Source organism: Puma concolor, chromosome A2 (genome assembly GCF_028749965.1).
Source record: "Puma concolor isolate L17-30 chromosome A2, mPumCon1.1.hap2, whole genome shotgun sequence".
Lineage (NCBI taxonomy): Eukaryota > Metazoa > Chordata > Mammalia > Carnivora > Felidae > Puma > Puma concolor.
In genome coordinates this window covers 109,033,762-109,049,957 of record NC_141668.1, presented here as the reverse complement: position 1 = coordinate 109,049,957, position 16,196 = coordinate 109,033,762, and the positions used below count along the sequence as shown (strand labels likewise).

Sequence of the window (16,196 nt, the reverse complement as noted above, 5' to 3'; positions counted from 1 at the left end):
TGGGGGGGTGTTGAAGATGTGGGTGGGGGCAAGGAAGGAAAGAGCCAGGATTTTGGGAGGGAGGTGGTGACCACGGGCAGGCGGGACAGGTGCTCCTTTAAGGGGAGCAGGGACAAATTTGCACTTGGCACGTGGACTGGCACCACAGTAAGTGGAGAATCCCTCTAACACTGGAGAATGTGTGCCACTCGCTCTTCTAAGACCCCATTATTTCTTGGTTTTGATGAAGTTTGAAAAGGGTGTTAGGAGATGCTAATTGTGCTGTTTATCAGCAGGGAAAACAGTGTTGGGCCTCAGGCTCTGGGGAAGGGTCTTCGGATCCGGTTTAGTCTGGGGTATAGAATCGGGGCAAAAAGTGTGCAGTAAAGTCCAATTCTGGAATTGTTGACAGAGTCTGGTAGACCCTGGCCTGTGGGGGTGCCTGGTACTGTGACCCACGGTCCTTGCTCTCCCCGAACAGTGATCCCCTCCTGGCCCCCTCAAGGTCACACAGTCACTCAGTCACACAGATCTAACGGTCACAAGCTGTAAGATTTGGCAAAGGAGAGGCCCTTCCCCCTTTAACTGGGCTGCAAACTGGTGACCAGAGCTAGTTGCACAGGCTGAGGGGCACCTGTCTGCCTAGAGCCCGGGACACCCTCCTCTCCCTGCAGGGCCCCTCCCCACCGGGGCTCTTGACCCAGAGCCATTTCTGTCCTGATGGTGTGAGAATGTTTGCAATTTGTAATTTGTCGGGCTGCTGGCTGCTTCCTTCACCAAATGCTTGTGCCTCTGGGTGTGTCCCGTTTCCCCTGCTCCCTGGGTGACTGCAGTGACCTTTAATGTCCATGGATGGCTTGTGTCCAGGTGGTGATAGGCTTTCATCAACCCAACCTCACTTAGAGTTGTCCTCGAGCACGCGATCACACCTGCCTAGTCACTGTGTGTATTCCGCCGCCGAGTGTCTGACACCGATGCGCCGCGCTGGGTACTGGAAAAAAAGGTAACCAAAGTAGAGTGGTGCCCGACTTAGCTTTCCAAGGGGCAGGCAGGCCAGCTGCCAAGAGTTGGTAACGTGGTGTTAGCATGTGTAATGAGACCTCATCGGTCCCGAGTGGCTTTCCTGGAGAGTTTACCAAGCGAGGGAAAGAAAGGCCCAAGCCAAGAACTTGCCAAGTGCAAAGGCCGCGCTTCCCCTACTCTGTGCATCGGTTTCCGGCTGTTTCAGGCTGTCGCCAGGCAGGAGAGAGCCGCCAGGCGGGAGAGAGCCGGAGAGAGCCATCAGGCGACCTTCGCACTGTCACTTCTATTATTAACATAACTATGGAGGGGCACCTGGGTGGCTCAGATAAGCATCCAACTCTTGATCTTGGCTCAGGTCATGATCTCACTGTTCCTGAGGTCGAGCCCCATGTGGAGCTCTGTGCTGGCAGCATGGAGCCTGCTTGGCATTCTGTTTCTGTCTCTCTCTGCCCCTCCCCTGCTCTCAGGAGCATGCATGCACCCACTCTTTTTCAATAAGTAAACATTAAAAAAATAATTGTATGGAGATTATAATTATACACCATAAATGTACTTTTTTTTTTTTTTTTTTAACTCTTTAGGGACACCTGGGCGGCTCAGTAAGTTGAACGTTTGACTTCGCCTCAGGTCATGATCTTGTGGTTCATGGGTTCAAGCCCAGCATTGGGCTCGCTGCTGTCAGCACAGAGCCTGCTTTGGATCCTGTGTCCCCCTCTCTCTGCCCCTCCCCTTCTTGTGCTCTCTCAAAAATAAATACTAAAAATATGTAAGATCTTTGGCCTCCACTTTTTTCTATGTCATTGGCTCCTCAAGTGGTTCAGGACGTTGACTTCAAGGAACGTGCTTGATTCTGGAGCTGCCCACTGCCACCCGTTCCTGTCCCCTGCTTGTTTAGCTCCTGGATTCTCTGTAAACTGGAAGCTAGGCCGAGAATCTCAATTTAGACACAAGCTCCACGTTTGTAGCAGGAAGACTTTGTGGGTGACTGTGTATGCAATCCTGCCTCCTGGGGGGTGCACGCGACCTCAGGCCGACTCACCAGACAGCCCCCTGGGAGGCACTTTGTCCTCTTCCCAGTGAGGAGGCAATCTGTGGGCGATACTTTGCCTCGGTCTGAACCCCGTTCCCAGACCTTTCGCCTGATGGCTCTGCCTTCGCACCCGTGAACGATCTTTGCCTCGATCAATGATTATTCTGTAGTTGTAAAAACAATTTCAAATCTCTCCCTCTTCCAGTTACTAAGGGCTCACGAATTTTTACTGAACCTGTTACAAACAATACAATTTTTGACACTCAAACCACCCCCCGTCTGACCAGCAGGAGCCCCTCTGAGCTGCCCTGTGTTGCTTGGACCTGGTGGTCCCAGGGGTCTGTGAGCCCTTCCTTGTGAGCTGCAGTTATAAGAGGGTCTGGGGACAGCAGAGGTCGACACGTCCATGCAATTGGCCACCTAACTCGGGGGGAACAGTCTTCGTTTTCACAACCGTACAGTTCACCTGTGAGCTCCCAGCTTGTACTCGTTTAACTATTAACTATTTGACTTGGCGCATGTCACATGCAGGCACTTGAGGACACCTGTGTCTGCATGTATATTTTTGCTGCCTGAGACCCAACCTTGTTTCGTGTCCTCCCCTCCTCCTCCCTGTTCTCTGACTGGATTGTTTCGAAGCAAATTCCAGACGTATCATAGGCACAAATATTCTAGTAGTTTGTCTCTAAAAGATACGAATTTGCATTTTTAACATAACCAAAATACCACCATTTGCATCTAAAATAATGATTCCTGGGCGCCTGGGTAGTACAGTCGGTTGAGCATCCAACTCTTGATTTTGGCTCAGGTCATGATCCCAGGGTTTATGAGATCGAGCCCTGTGTCTGGCTCTACATCGACAGCTCAGACCCTGCTTCATGCCCCCCCACATCTCCCCCACTCACGTTCTCTCTCTCTCTCTCTCAATAGATAAAGAGCATAAAACATCAGGCAAATAAGGGCCATTGATGAATACTTATGTGATAAAATATGGTGTGATAAAATAATTATGTGATAAATATGGTAAAATATTTTTTTTAATTTATTTATTTGGAGAGACAAAAAGTGTGAGCAGGAGAGAGGCAAGAGAGAGAATCCTAAGCAGGCTCTGTGATGTCAGCTCAGCACCTGGAGCCTGCTTCAGATTCTGTCTCCTCTGCCCCTCCCCTGCTCCCAAGGGCACGTGCGCGCACACACACTCTTTCTCTCTCAAAAAAAAAAAAAAAAAAAAAAAAAAGTTTTCTGTTGGAGACACCTGTTAAGGCACCACAGAGGGAACACAAAGTCTGGGAGGGGACGGACTTCAACACAGGCCCAGGCCCGTGAGCAGGGTCGGGGACAGGTACATGCAGGGCAACAAGGACCACCCGTGGGGGTGGAGGGCGGGGCCCAGCTGTTTGACTTCCTCTCCATTAGAAAACAAAACAAGGGGCACCTGGGTGGCCAGCTCAGGTCATGATCTTCGGGCTTGTGAGTTTGAGCCCACGTTGGGCTCTGTGCTGACAGCGCGGAGCCTGCTTAGAATTCTCCCTCTCTCTGTCCCTTCCCTACTCTCTCTCAAAATAATCTTTAAAAAAAAAATTCCTCTTTAAAAAACTGAAAACAATTCTAGGAACACCACAAGCAACTGCCAAAGGGAGGCCGGTATCTGAAGCAATTACCTAGAAAACTCTAGTAAAAGTCACTCTTCTCTATTTTGCCTTCTTTGCTATTGTTACTTTGGCTTCCGGAAACTACTAAAATTTCACAGGATAATCGCGGGCCCACTCAACACAGAAACCTCAAAATACGTGCTAACTGAATCCAAAATTGAAATGTTCTTTCTTATTCCTGCCTTGTAAATCAAAGAGCAGTTCGGCAGGAATTCTGGATGCATAAGGATGGCAAGCATGTCCCCCATTGGCGCCCCCCGTGGAATGCTGGGACAGGCCCCTTCCAGGAGAGTGGCTGGCACAGCCCAACCGGCAGTTTTCACATGGCAGGTGCCAGGTGCCCCCCGACGAGGTACCGCAGGGAGTACAGTGTCACCTGGGAATTATTTTTGTGAAAAAGCAAAACGCAACAAAAGCCAACCCTTCAAGATCTGTCGGCTTACGGGAAATTTAGGGGAAAGACATCTCAAATACCAGCAGGATGCATTCAGTAAAACTGAGAAAATTCCACAAACAACCCCATTTCTTTAAAAATTGTAAGGAAAAGGGAGGAGAAACCCATGGATTAAAAAGAAACAAGGTGGGGGGAGGCGCCTGCAGGACTCGGTTGAGCGTCCGACTTCGGCTCAGGTCATGATCTCGCAGTTTGTGGGTTCGAGCCCCGCATTGGGCTCTGCACTGACAGCTCGGAGCCTGGAGCCTGCTTCGGATTCTGTGTCTCCCTCTCTCTCTGCCCTCCCCCGCTCATGCTCTGTCTCTGTCTCAAAAATGAATATAAACATTTAAAAAATTAAAAAAAAAAATAGAAAAGAAACAAGAGGGATCAACAAAATCTAGGATATAGAACAAGCTAGGGCACCTGGCCGGCTCAGTCGTAGAGCATGCAACTCGTTCTTGGGGTTGTGAGTTCGAGCCCCATGCTGGCTGCAGAGATTAAACAAACTTAAAGAAAAAAAAAGGGGCACCCGGGTGGCTCACTTGGTTCAGTGTCCAACTTTGGCTCAGGTCACGATCTCACAGTTTGTGAGTTCGAGCCCCATGTTGGCTCTGTGCTGCTGACAGCTTGGAGCCTGTTTCGGATCCTGTCTCCCTCTCTCAAAGACAAAAAAAAGATCCAGAACACGTCTGGATCTTGATTCAAACCAACCATAAACAAATTGATAGGAAAGTGTGAATACTAAATAGGTCAGATACTATAAAATGCTGTCAGGGCACCTGGGTGGCTCAGTTGGTTAAGTGTCTGACTTCAGCTCAGGTCGTGATCTCACAGTTTGTAAGTTTGCGCCCCACATCAGGCTCTTCACGGACAGCTTGTAACCTGCTTGGGTTCTATCTCCCTCTTTCTCTGTGTCCCTCCCCCGCCAAATAAAGTTTAAAAAAAATCTTAAAAAATAAAACATTAAATGCTGTTTTAAGATTGCGATTATGCCCCATCTTTAGAGACTCACACTTAAGTATAGATATAAGGCAGGAAGTCATGCCTGAAACAGGATTCAAACCAACCCACCAGGGAGCCGACAGGTGAAACAACACTGACCGCAGGAGGGTTGTTGGAAGGTGGAGGGTAAGTACACGGGGGTTCATTATACTCTTCTCTTTATTGTTCTGTATTTTTGAAAATTTCCATAATAAAATAAGTTTTTTTAAAATGAGAGCTTTGTTTTGATAGAGCTAGATTATAAAACATTGAAAGATCTTTTTTTAATGAAGACTTCCAAGCGGAAAAAGAGAGTTTGTGACGGACTATTGGTACATTAAACCTTACAAGTTACTTAAAAGCTGACAAAGTAAAATATTTTTTTAAATAGGGCACCAACTGCTGGATGTTACTATGTCAACAGAAGACCACTAAAAGCTGGAGGTTTAAGTAAAAGCAGAAAACTTATAGACTGAACTTTGATCCAGGTAAGAGTGTGGGCTCCAGAGTTCGCCGAATCGAGGCCTGTCTCCCAGCCCTGCGAGTCCTACCTACTAGATAAATGTCTTCCAGCAAGTAACTTCTGGGCACCTCGGTTTCTGCATCTTTAAAAGCGGGGGGGAGGAAAGTCTGATCACTAAGGCACTCAGTTCAGGGCCTGCCATGGTAAGTGCTCAGTGGACGAGTCCACTACCCTAGGTCATCAATCCTAAACACATGCGTTTTCCTATTCCGGCATCTCTGGATCGGGGAGCGTCCCACAGCTGATGGCGCCCCACGGTTTACTTGGCCGTTTTTCCTTCTTTTGGGGTATGTAACACGACGGTTTGTACCGCAAGTGGATGGCACCTACTATATGGTAGCACACGGTGATATGGTATCAATCCTGGTAAATCTAGATTCCCAATTTGTTCTCAGATTATCCTGAATATAGAATAACCGATTTGAAATCTAAAAAATTTCAAAGTATGAGCAAAATACTTCCAACACGTCACGAACAGAACAGTTTTGAGACCAATTCTTTTTGTAAAAAATGGTTTATCAATTCCGTTTTTGTATAAAACACAACGGGAGAAACCTAGCCAATCACCACACAAGCGCTGCTGCGTGGAAAGGTACTTTATCAAACTTTGAGCCTAAGAACGTACAAATGTCTCTTATGTGTCTACAGTAATTGTCTAAGCTTTTCCATCTGCCTCTTTTAAAAACCCCCCATGTCCCCATTATTTCTTCTGTCCCGGTTACAGTACAATGACGGGAGGAAGGGGCTGGTTAAAACAATGCTCTACGCGGTTTTCTGCTGTCCCTTCTTTCCGATCAGAGACTTGTGGATGTGCGGGATCACACCTGGAAGGGAACGGAAACATATGAACGACTCTCCATGGGCGCTCTCTCCACTTCGGGGCCTCCCCGGAGAGCAACTCCCCAGACATGAAGTCTGCCGATGGCCCTCTTCACACACCCACCCATGCCAAGGCCTCCCTCTCTTGAGGTCTGGGAACCCCCCTAAAACTACATAAAACACCGCTTTTATGGACTTTGGGGAAGAGGAAGCATAGCTTTCAAGAGCTTCTCCGAAGGTGACCCGGAAGGGATCCAGGTGTTCATCTCACCTTCACTGACCCTGACTCACTCAATCACCTCAGCCCTGACTTTCAAGGGCATCACACAGAGCAGGTTCTCAGGATCATCTTTAAGACACCGCTACAAGGGTATGGGAAATATTTAAAACCCCAGGTTTTGAGAATCATTTATGAGATTTAGACAAGGAATGTGCCAAACTAAAGCAGTGCTGTATCTGGCCATAGCATTTATTGGGATCAGAATATAAATGAGCCTTTACTGTAACGTAACAGACTCAACACTCCTGGAGTCCTGGAATCCTGGAGTCGAGGTCTGTATGAGTTCTAGGGTCACTGATCGAATGATGTCAGAATGGCCAACAGCCACGTGGGCGGGCGTGGGGATCCTACGTACCACCCCCGGCGATGGTTGCCTTGATGAGGGAGTCCAACTCTTCATCGCCGCGGATTGCGAGCTGCAGGTGGCGCGGGGTGATCCGCTTTACCTTGAGGTCCTTGGAGGCGTTACCCGCCAGCTCCAGCACCTGCAAAGCACCGTGAGACGGTGCATCAGAGGCTCAAGCGCGTGAGGCTCAGCGCAGCCCTGCAGTTATAGCTACACAGACCTGTACGGTATCTGCACAGAAGACACGCAATGCATATGAGCCGGTAATGCGGGTTTCTTTTTCACATTTCTGATGCTTTCATAGGAATCTTGTTACTTCGCTAGGGTCTCATATTCATTTTCTGCAGGAGAGCTAGACCCCTGAGCAAGAACCCACTTCTCCAGAAAGAAGGGCAAGGGATAACACTATTTCCCTAGCCAAGATTCCAAATGCGAACATCGAGGAAAATCGTGATTTCAGTATGGCCCCGTAGTCTATTTTTGTCCAGCCCTTAATGGACGGAACTTATTTCTTAGTACTTGTAGAAAAGTTTAAAAAATAATTTCTTATTCAGAGTTTTTAACATCACTGGGTCCTCTAATCTAGAGGCAATATACTAGAAGCCCTTTATTCTAGAATGGGAATTTTCAACTAAAACAATTCCAAAGTCCCAGCTGGCCATAAAAACTGCATTTCTAATTTGTTTTGTTTTGCCTCTACAGACTGTACTGGCATTATAAAACCTTTGATGGAAGTCCTACAAAAAAAAAACTCCACAGAGCCTCGCTTGAACAGAGCGGTGGGAAGTCCCCGTGTATGTCAGAAGCAGCGGGGACCCCTGCTTCTTCCTCCCAAGACTCTGACCCATCTGGGCACCAGTATCTTTTGGAAGCTCCAAGTGACCCTAGTGTGAAGCTACTGACTTTAGATTTCAGTATTTTCTTTGCATCCTACTATGACTAACACCCCAAACACAAATACCTGAAAATATGTTGACTGCTTACATAAATGCTCATGGTCTAATCTTAACCTAAAAACTTGTACTCAAAGTTCCCGGGAATAAAGAAAATGGGAGTCTGGATGAGACCTGGAACATTCTGAGTCAGAAGAATATGCCTCCACGTGATGAATGAAACGTGTACCTTCCTGAAAAGTCTGCCGCTCACCAAACACAAACTGGTGTAAGGCTGAAGGAGAAGGTGGGGTGGGGGGAGGCCCCGTGTCCCTGTCTCAGGACCTAACACCGTAGAAACCGCCTGGAGTGCAGGGACCAGATGAAGTTAATGAGATGACGGCATTAACAATTCACACACACCCCAAACTCCCACCTTTCAGTCCGGGTCCCCACCACACGATCGTGGGGAAGAACTTCCCTCTGTTTCTAACCGCCTGACCTGCTTGCTACTCATCCTGCCCTGACTGGGGCGGATAGTGCAGGGATGGGGGGTGGTCGCAGTCTTCAGGGGGTTCTCCTTACAAGGGGCTGGTCCATCACCCAGGTGTTAAGAATTTCACCCAATCAGCCCATCTTCCTGCAATGTCACACTGGCCAAGACTACGCAGTCTTGGCAGGCAGTCTACGCAGGCAACCACGCAGAGAAGAGGGTTCGTCTGCTCTTCCACCAGATTCCACCATCAGAATGGATGTGTAATGTACATCACCCTGGCAAACTCTGCCCCCCCCCACCCCATCTTCACGAAGAGATCATGATTTCAGTTCACAAACCTCCTGCTGAGGGTTCGTTTCCTTAGTAGCGGAGTACCGCAGGCACCTGACACCCATCACCTCCCGCAGACGTGGGGCTACGGACCCTGCCTTAACTCAGCATGAGCGCATCAAGGTCCTTCCCACACGGGCTGGGTGCCACCGGGCTGGGTGCCGAGGAGGCGCCCCCTCCCCCGTGGGCTCTGCCACTCCACACCCGGCGCACCTGCCGGGACCGCGCACGACTGACCTCGGCCGTGAGGTACTCCAGGATCGCGGCGCTGTACACCGCGGCCGTGGCGCCGACCCTCCCGTGGCTTGTGGTGCGGGTCTTCAAGTGTCTGTGGATGCGGCCCACGGGAAACTGAAAGACAGAGCATCCAGGTGGGAGGCACCGCGGCCTTACCAGCGCGCTACCGAGCGAGACCAAAGGCGGAGTGGACCGTGAACTCGCACGGATCAGAGAAGTCAGACCCACTTAACAAGGAACGGTTGCTAGCACCTGTGTGTCGCAGTAAGGGCCTAGAGGTCCCACCTCTGCCCTCCTGAGGAGAGACCCGGTGGTGGGGGGGACGGGGTCTGAGGAACTAGCTTCTGAAGACAGGCAGCCGGCACAGCACAGCCCAAGGAGGGGCCAGGTGTGTGCTGGTGCCAGACTTGACCCTTGACCCCTCCGCTGCAGCCTCGCAGCCCGGGGGTGGGGTGGGCAGCTCCCGGCTCCCTCCCTGCGGCTGACAGCTATGCTAACTCTCCTGGGGACTCTCCGAGGACAGAACTTTCTCCAATGTGTCCTCAGGCATGTCGCCCCCATGGCCCCCTTCTCACGCACTTTCTGTGACCCTTCGCCACGCCAGCACCACAACAGCTCAACCCCCACCCCCAAGCCTTCCCCCCTGCACCTGTCCTCTGAGCCTCACAGCAAACAACCCCACTCCAGCCCGTTCCCCGCTCTCCTTTCCAAAGGCAAAACTTAAAAGCAAATCCCGGACACCTAACTGTCCTGTCACCTGTTTTTTTTTTTTTTTTTCAATTTTTTTGTAATGTTTATTTTTGAGAGAGAGAGAGAGAGAGAGACAGAGCACGAGTGGGGGAGGGGCAGAGAGAGAGGGAGACACAGAATCCCAAGCAGGCTCCAGGCTGTCAGCACAGAGCCTCATGCGGGGCTCAAACTCGCAAACTGTGAGATCATGACCTGAGCTGAAATCAGATGCTCAACCGATTGAGCCACCCAGGCACCCCAAGTCCTGTCACCTGTTCTATTCTAACCCAACCTTGGCTTCTGCCATTGCTCTTAAAGGTAGGTGGTGGCACTTTAACTGCCAAATCCAGTAGCCATTTCTAGATCCAGTCCTCAAGGACTCGAGCCTCTCTGTGCCCTCGGGCCGGTCCCCAGCCTTCCCGGGACTCCCAGGCTGCATGTGGGGTCCGCCCAAGGCTCCCCGTTCCCCTCTCGTCCTCTGTGACCAGACTCACTGCGGCACGAGCTCCCAAATTTACACATGTGATCTCAACTTTGTAATTCTTTTCATCACTCCTCTTGGAAAGGGGACTCAAATCTACAACTTGGAGACATCTTCCTGAGAATGTTTTGGTGGAACTTCAAATGACTCACCTTCAACTTCTCTCCTGACGCGTTCTTGCTACAACATAAACTCCTCTGATTCTGTGCTTCTAAGCCTTATAGAACCCCCATGCCTCCCTGTCCATTCTCGGGAGGCACATGTGCCTTCTATTCCTTCTGCTGCACGGGGTTTAGGTGTGCCTACCTCAGTCCTAAAGCGCGGCACAGCCTCCGTCACCTGCCCTCATCACCTGCCCTGTCTCGGACAAGGGTCACTGTCGGTCACTGACGCCCCTGCCCCTGGCAATGCTCAGGGAGAGCCCAGCTAGTCACCCTCTAGGGGGAGTTCCCTCCCCCTCCCCTCGGTGCCCCTGGCTCACGTCACTCTCCCGCTCCACAAAGTTCAGTGGCTCCCCCCCACCGCCAAGAAGAAAACCCAAACCTTACAGTCTGGCCTGCAAACCGTCCTGTTTCAAAGTCTCCTCCTCTAGGTAGGAGCGGTTCTCACTTATTCAGAAACACTGGAGTTTGTGGATCAAAGTTGCAACAACTCAAATGCGTGAAGTTTGAAAGTAGTGTTTCAAGCGTATCACTCTGGCTCAAACTGAAGGAAGCTCAAGGGGAGACATCCAGGGGACGGGTGCACTGCCCGGTCCTCCCCCAAGCTCTGTGTCTGCCTCAGGGTGAACACACATGGCGCGGACCGTCCCCGGAAGACAAATCACGGCATACTTAGTTTCATGGGGGCCAATTTATAACAAAAACAGGAACATAATTATAATCTAGAAATAACAGATTTTAAGAGCTCATTTAACACCGCTTCATAACTTGTTCTCATTTGGAAGAATCCAAATTAAAAGACTGTTGCATTGGGATTTTAATTTTTGACCACTCACTCTCATTAGAAGGTCAGCGGTACAAGTATAATTTTGCAAGTAATGAAACATTTATGGGTCCTAAATTACAACAATGAAGAAAATAACCCAGTCGTGAATTATGATGGCATCAATTACCTGGAGCCCAGCTCTCTGCGAGCGAGACACTGCCTTAGCCTTGGCTTTCCCGCTGTCCTTTCCGGCTTTCCCTCCAGCCTAAATGAAAGAGAAAAGAAAAAAAAAAAAAAAAAAAAAACCTCCAGATGAAGACTCGAAAATGCTATTTCAAAAACATTTGGGAAACAATTTTCTCCACTTTTACTTCAGGTAGTTAAAAAATATACATTTGTAAGTGATCCCTTTCTTCAATTTCAAGTATACATGTGTTATATCATTATTTACTAACTTATGTAAATATGACGTCAAACCTTAAATTCTTATTTAAATTGAGTTTTCTATAAGTTTGCCTATTTTTCTTGAATTTCACACCGAAGAATCTTCATCAAGTAAACATAACTTTCATGCTGGAAATATTTCATAACGTAGTGATTTTTAAAAATGTTAACATATCGGGGAGCCCGGGTAAGCTCAGTCGGTTAAGCTTCTGACTTCAGTTCAGGTCCTGATCTCATGGTTCGTGAGTTCGAGCCCCATGGCGGGCTCTCTGCTGTCAGTGTGGAGCCTGCTTGGGATCCTGTCCCTCTTTCCTTCCCTCTCCCACCACACTTTCTCTCTCTCAAAAATAAATAAGCATTAAAAAAACTGTAGAAACTTAAGAAAAAAAAAGAAGTTAGCTCTTTTGGGAGAGAAAAAAGCACCTTAGAAGAAACCCAAAAATTAAACGCAGAATTAACATCTGGCCCACCAACTGCACTTTGGGGTCTCTACCCAAAGAACTGAAACCGGCAGAGGACTCAATGCAGCAACACACAGGCAAGTCCACAACAGCCTCAGGACAGAAAGGGCTCCAGGGCCTACTGAGGAACTAATGATCAACAAAAGGGGGTGTACACACACCATGGAACAGCATTCGGCTATATAAAGGAAATTGTGGTACGCCCTATGCCAGATAAACTGAAGATGTGATGCTAAGTGAAATAAACCAGTCCCAAAAGGACACATGTTGTAGGATTCCTCTTATATGAGGTACCTAGTCAAAAATCAGAAGTCGGGGGGCAGCTGGGGGGCTCAGTCGTTAAGCGGCGACTTCGGCCCAGGTCATGATCTCCCAGCTGGGGAGTTGCAGCCCCACATCGGGCTCTGTCTGTGCTGACAACTCAGAGCCTGGAACCTGCTTTGAATTCTGTGTCCCTCTCTCACTTTGCCCTTTTCCCACTCACGCTCTGTCTCACTCTCTCAAGAATAGACAAACATTAAAAAATTAAAAAAAAAAAAATCAGAGGGGGAGAAAGTACAATGGTAGTTGCAGGAGACTGGAGACAGGGCTGGAATGGAGAGTTACTCACTTTGGGAAGAAGTTTTGGAGGTGACTGGCAGTGACGGCTGCATAACAGTGTTAAATGTCCTTAACATCAGTAATTGCACATTAAAGATGGCTAAAATGGCAAGTTTTAGTATGTATATTTTAAAAAAAGAACCACTTACACTAAAAGGGTTAAACAAATCCTACTATCAATAGATAGTAAAAAAAAAAAAAAAACAAAAAAAAAACAAACAAAAAAAACCTCAGGCACCTGAGTGGGTCAGTCAGTTGAGGGAGCAACTTTTTTTTCTCTTAATTTTTAAAAATGTTTATTTTTGAGAGGGAGTACGTAAGCAAGGGATGGGCAGGGGGAAGGGGCCAACTCTTGATTTCAGCTCCCAGGGTCATGGGATCAAGCCCCAAGTGGGGGGCTCTGCTCTGAGCATGAAGCTTACTTGGGTCTCTATCTCTCTCTCTCTCCCCCTCCCTCAACTGTACTCACTCTGTCTCAAATAACTAATTAAATAGGAGCACCTGGGTGACTCAGTCAATTAAATGTCCTGCTCTTGATTTTTGGCTCAGGTCATGATCTCAGTTTGTGAGACTGAGCCTCATGCTGGGCTCTGCACTGACCGTGCAGAGCCCGCTTAGGATTCTCTCTGCCCTTCCCCCCCCCCCCCCCCTCGTGTGTGTGTGTGTGTGTGTGTGTGTGTGTGTGTGTGTGTATGTGTGTGTGTGTGTGTGTGTGTGTTAGTATTCTCTCATATTGATTGACAGACAGATAGATAAATACTTGGCTGGTTGAGGTTTAAAACAAGAAAAACAAAAAGTAATCCTGCCAGGACTTGCCTATGGTTTTGCTCACGGCTTGTTTTTCCCACATTGCAATTCTCTTTTATTCCTGAATAAAATCATTTTTTGTTGGTAAGGTCAATCAATGAATGAAAAGTAAACCAAACCTGCTGGATGCCTGGGTGGTTCCGCTGGACATCCAACTTTTGATTTTGGCTCATGGTTCATGGGTTCAAGCCCCATGAACCTGTGCTGAGCACGGAGCATGCCTGGGATTCTCTTTCAAAATAAATAAATAAACATTAAAAAAAAAAATACTCAATGGGCGCCTGGGTGGCTTAGTCAGTTAAGCGTCTGACTTCCGCTCAGGTCATGATCTCGGGGTTTGTGGGTTCAAGCCCCGCGTTGGACACTGTGCTGACAGCTCAGAGCCTGGAGCCTGCTTTGGATTCTGTGTCTCCCTCTCTCTCTGCCCCTCCTCCACACACACTGTCTCTCAAAAATAAAAATAAAACGTTAAAAAAAATAAAAAATTAAAAAAATAAACATTAAAAATTCTTTCACATAAAAAAAGGAAAATATTATGCAGCCATTTCAACAAATGAGACAAAGATATGTGTCATAAACACCCACAAAACTCTTAAGTGGAAAAGGCAAAGTATGTACCAGTGCAGGGAGCTTTTCCTTACATAAACATGGGGTCTTCTATGCAGAGTATGTGTGCACACAGATTTCCAGAAGAACACACAATACGTTAGAAAAGCTATTTGCCTCTGGCGGGGGGGCGGGGGAATACCAAGAATCTGACTTGAGAGAGAAACTACTGTTTTCTTTGGACTGTTTAATTTTACCATTTAAGTCTATTATGGCTTCCCTGTTTAAAAAAAAAAACAACAAACTGGTTTACAAGACAGGCAAGCTGCTCAAGGATCTACATTTTCAAAGCAGAGGATAAGCAATGAAATGGCATATCCCCTTTATAATGTTTTTCTTAAAATTTTTAAGCTAAAAAAAAATCAACTGCACACAGTCCCCCCCCAGCTGCACGCCTCAGGTGATTTAATGTTTATTTCCCGGAACGACATTAAAAAAAAAAAAAAAAAAATACAGGTCTTGGCACGTATTAGAAGCAGGAAAAAAGTTTAAGAACAAATTCCTATGTTTTTCACATTTAGCACTTTAGCAGGAGACAGTGATTTAAGTTTAACAGAGGGGACTGAGAAGCTCTAGGTTTCTACAGGATGCCTTGTATGTTTTAATAATTTCTGATCACACTGATATACGATAAAAAGGTTTTTGTAGAATTTTTTGATTTCTGAATTTGGCTTACATAACACATTCCCACTTCTTCCTCAAGTACAGAAATTGTTTCAGCTCTATCTGTCCCGGAATAAAATGTAAAAACCTTTCAACAGGCGCAGGAATCTAAAATCACAATCACCGTGCCTCCAGGGCCGAATCAGGAAATAAGAACTAGCTACCAATCCAAAGCCACCAAACCGCAAAAGCCCGAATTGACTCTTCATAGGTAACTTCAGCCTGTGTCCAATCCATCCTGTTTACTGTCTGATTTGCTTTTTAAGGAGGCAGGCGTGAAATCACGGTTTTAAGAACAACAGACGTCATGACTCTGCCAGGTGTGGGGGCCGCGGTCACCTTCCGGACGCCAGCCACCAAGTTGCCCGGCGCTCCGCCCGGGTCAGCTCGCACTCGAGAAGCCAGCGGACGATTCGGCCCCGAATTGGGCACGTCCACCCCCCGCAGCTGCCGCGGGTCCGCATCCCGGGGGCGGAGGGGTCACCGGCCGGGGTCCGCATCCCGGGAAGGGAGGGGGCACATGTCGGGGGTCCGCGTCCCGGGGGCATAAGGGACACCTGTCGGGGGTCCGCGTCACGGGGAGGAAGGGGCCCGGCCGGTGGTCCGCGTCCCGGGGGCCGAGGGAGCATCGGCTTGGGGTCCGTGCCCCGGAGAACGAGGGAGCGCCGGACGGGGGTCCCTCCCTGCCGGACACCGGGTCTCCTTCCAGCAGGGCACCTGCTCCCGGAGCCCCGACGTCAGCATCCCAACAACTAGCTGACAAGTCTCCGCCGCCGCTATTTTTAGATCCCGCGGCCAACCCGTAATTTTAGCGGCTTGGTGGAGGGACGCAGGTCTGAGGCACCGCGCCGGGGGACACGGGGAGCGCCCACCCGCCCGGGACGCAGGCCGGCCGCAGGGCCCTCTCCCCGCGCTCCACGCCGGCGCCACAGCGGGCAAGGCGGCACCGCGCAGCCTCAACAGGTAGCGCCACTCGCCGCCGCCCGGCCGGTCGCTGCCCTCACCATGGTCTCGGCCGCTCCCGCCCTCGCTCCCGCCGAGCCGCCGCCGAGCCGCCGCCGAGCCGCCGCCCCGCAGCACCGACCACCGCCGCCGCCGCCGCCGCCGCCGCCGGAGCCCGGACAATAACGGGGACCCGCTTCGCACCGCCCCGACCAATCACCGCTCTCCTTGCTAATTTGAACCCCGGCGGCCGCCCAATCGCACGCCCCCTTCTAGTCAGGCCCCGCCCCCGGCACCACCTCCCTAACGGCTGTTTGTTTTTGCACACGGCCCACGGGGGCGGGGCCTCCAGCCCCGACAAGGACCGCCCTTCGTGAGAGCGGGGGCGGGGCCACGCGCCGCTCTCCGCCTGTCTCCAAGGCTCGGGCCGGATGAATGGAGGGGCGGACCAATGAGGACGGGCGGCTGGCAGAACTCAGCCAATGAGAACCTTGCCCGCGAGCAGGGGAGGCGGGTTGCCGGGAACGACAGC

At 49.5% G+C, this 16,196-nt stretch overlaps 1 protein-coding gene across 1 annotated transcript; it reads right to left on the bottom strand.

Annotated features, from left to right (window-relative positions):
* Positions 1 to 6,119: 6,119 nt before the first annotated feature.
* H2AZ2 (H2A.Z variant histone 2) lies at positions 6,120 to 15,891 on the bottom strand. Its single transcript, XM_025923344.2, has 5 exons — positions 15,727 to 15,891; positions 11,329 to 11,406; positions 9,005 to 9,118; positions 7,079 to 7,208; positions 6,120 to 6,448 (listed from the first exon to the last, which is right to left on the bottom strand). Exons 1-5 carry the CDS (start codon positions 15,727 to 15,729, stop codon positions 6,387 to 6,389), a joined length of 387 nt encoding a protein of 128 aa, XP_025779129.2. The 5' UTR covers positions 15,730 to 15,891; the 3' UTR covers positions 6,120 to 6,386.
* Positions 15,892 to 16,196: the final 305 nt, after the last annotated feature.

Bases quoted from the DNA above. Each gene is read 5' to 3' on its own strand.
- H2AZ2 (XM_025923344.2), bottom strand. The intron at 7,209-9,004 runs GTCAGTCGTGCG...GGTGCTTTGCAG, and splicing joins TGGAGTACCTCACGGCCGAG to GTGCTGGAGCTGGCGGGTAA. The intron at 6,449-7,078 runs GTACGTAGGATC...GTTCCCTTCCAG, and splicing joins GGCAACCATCGCCGGGGGTG to GTGTGATCCCGCACATCCAC.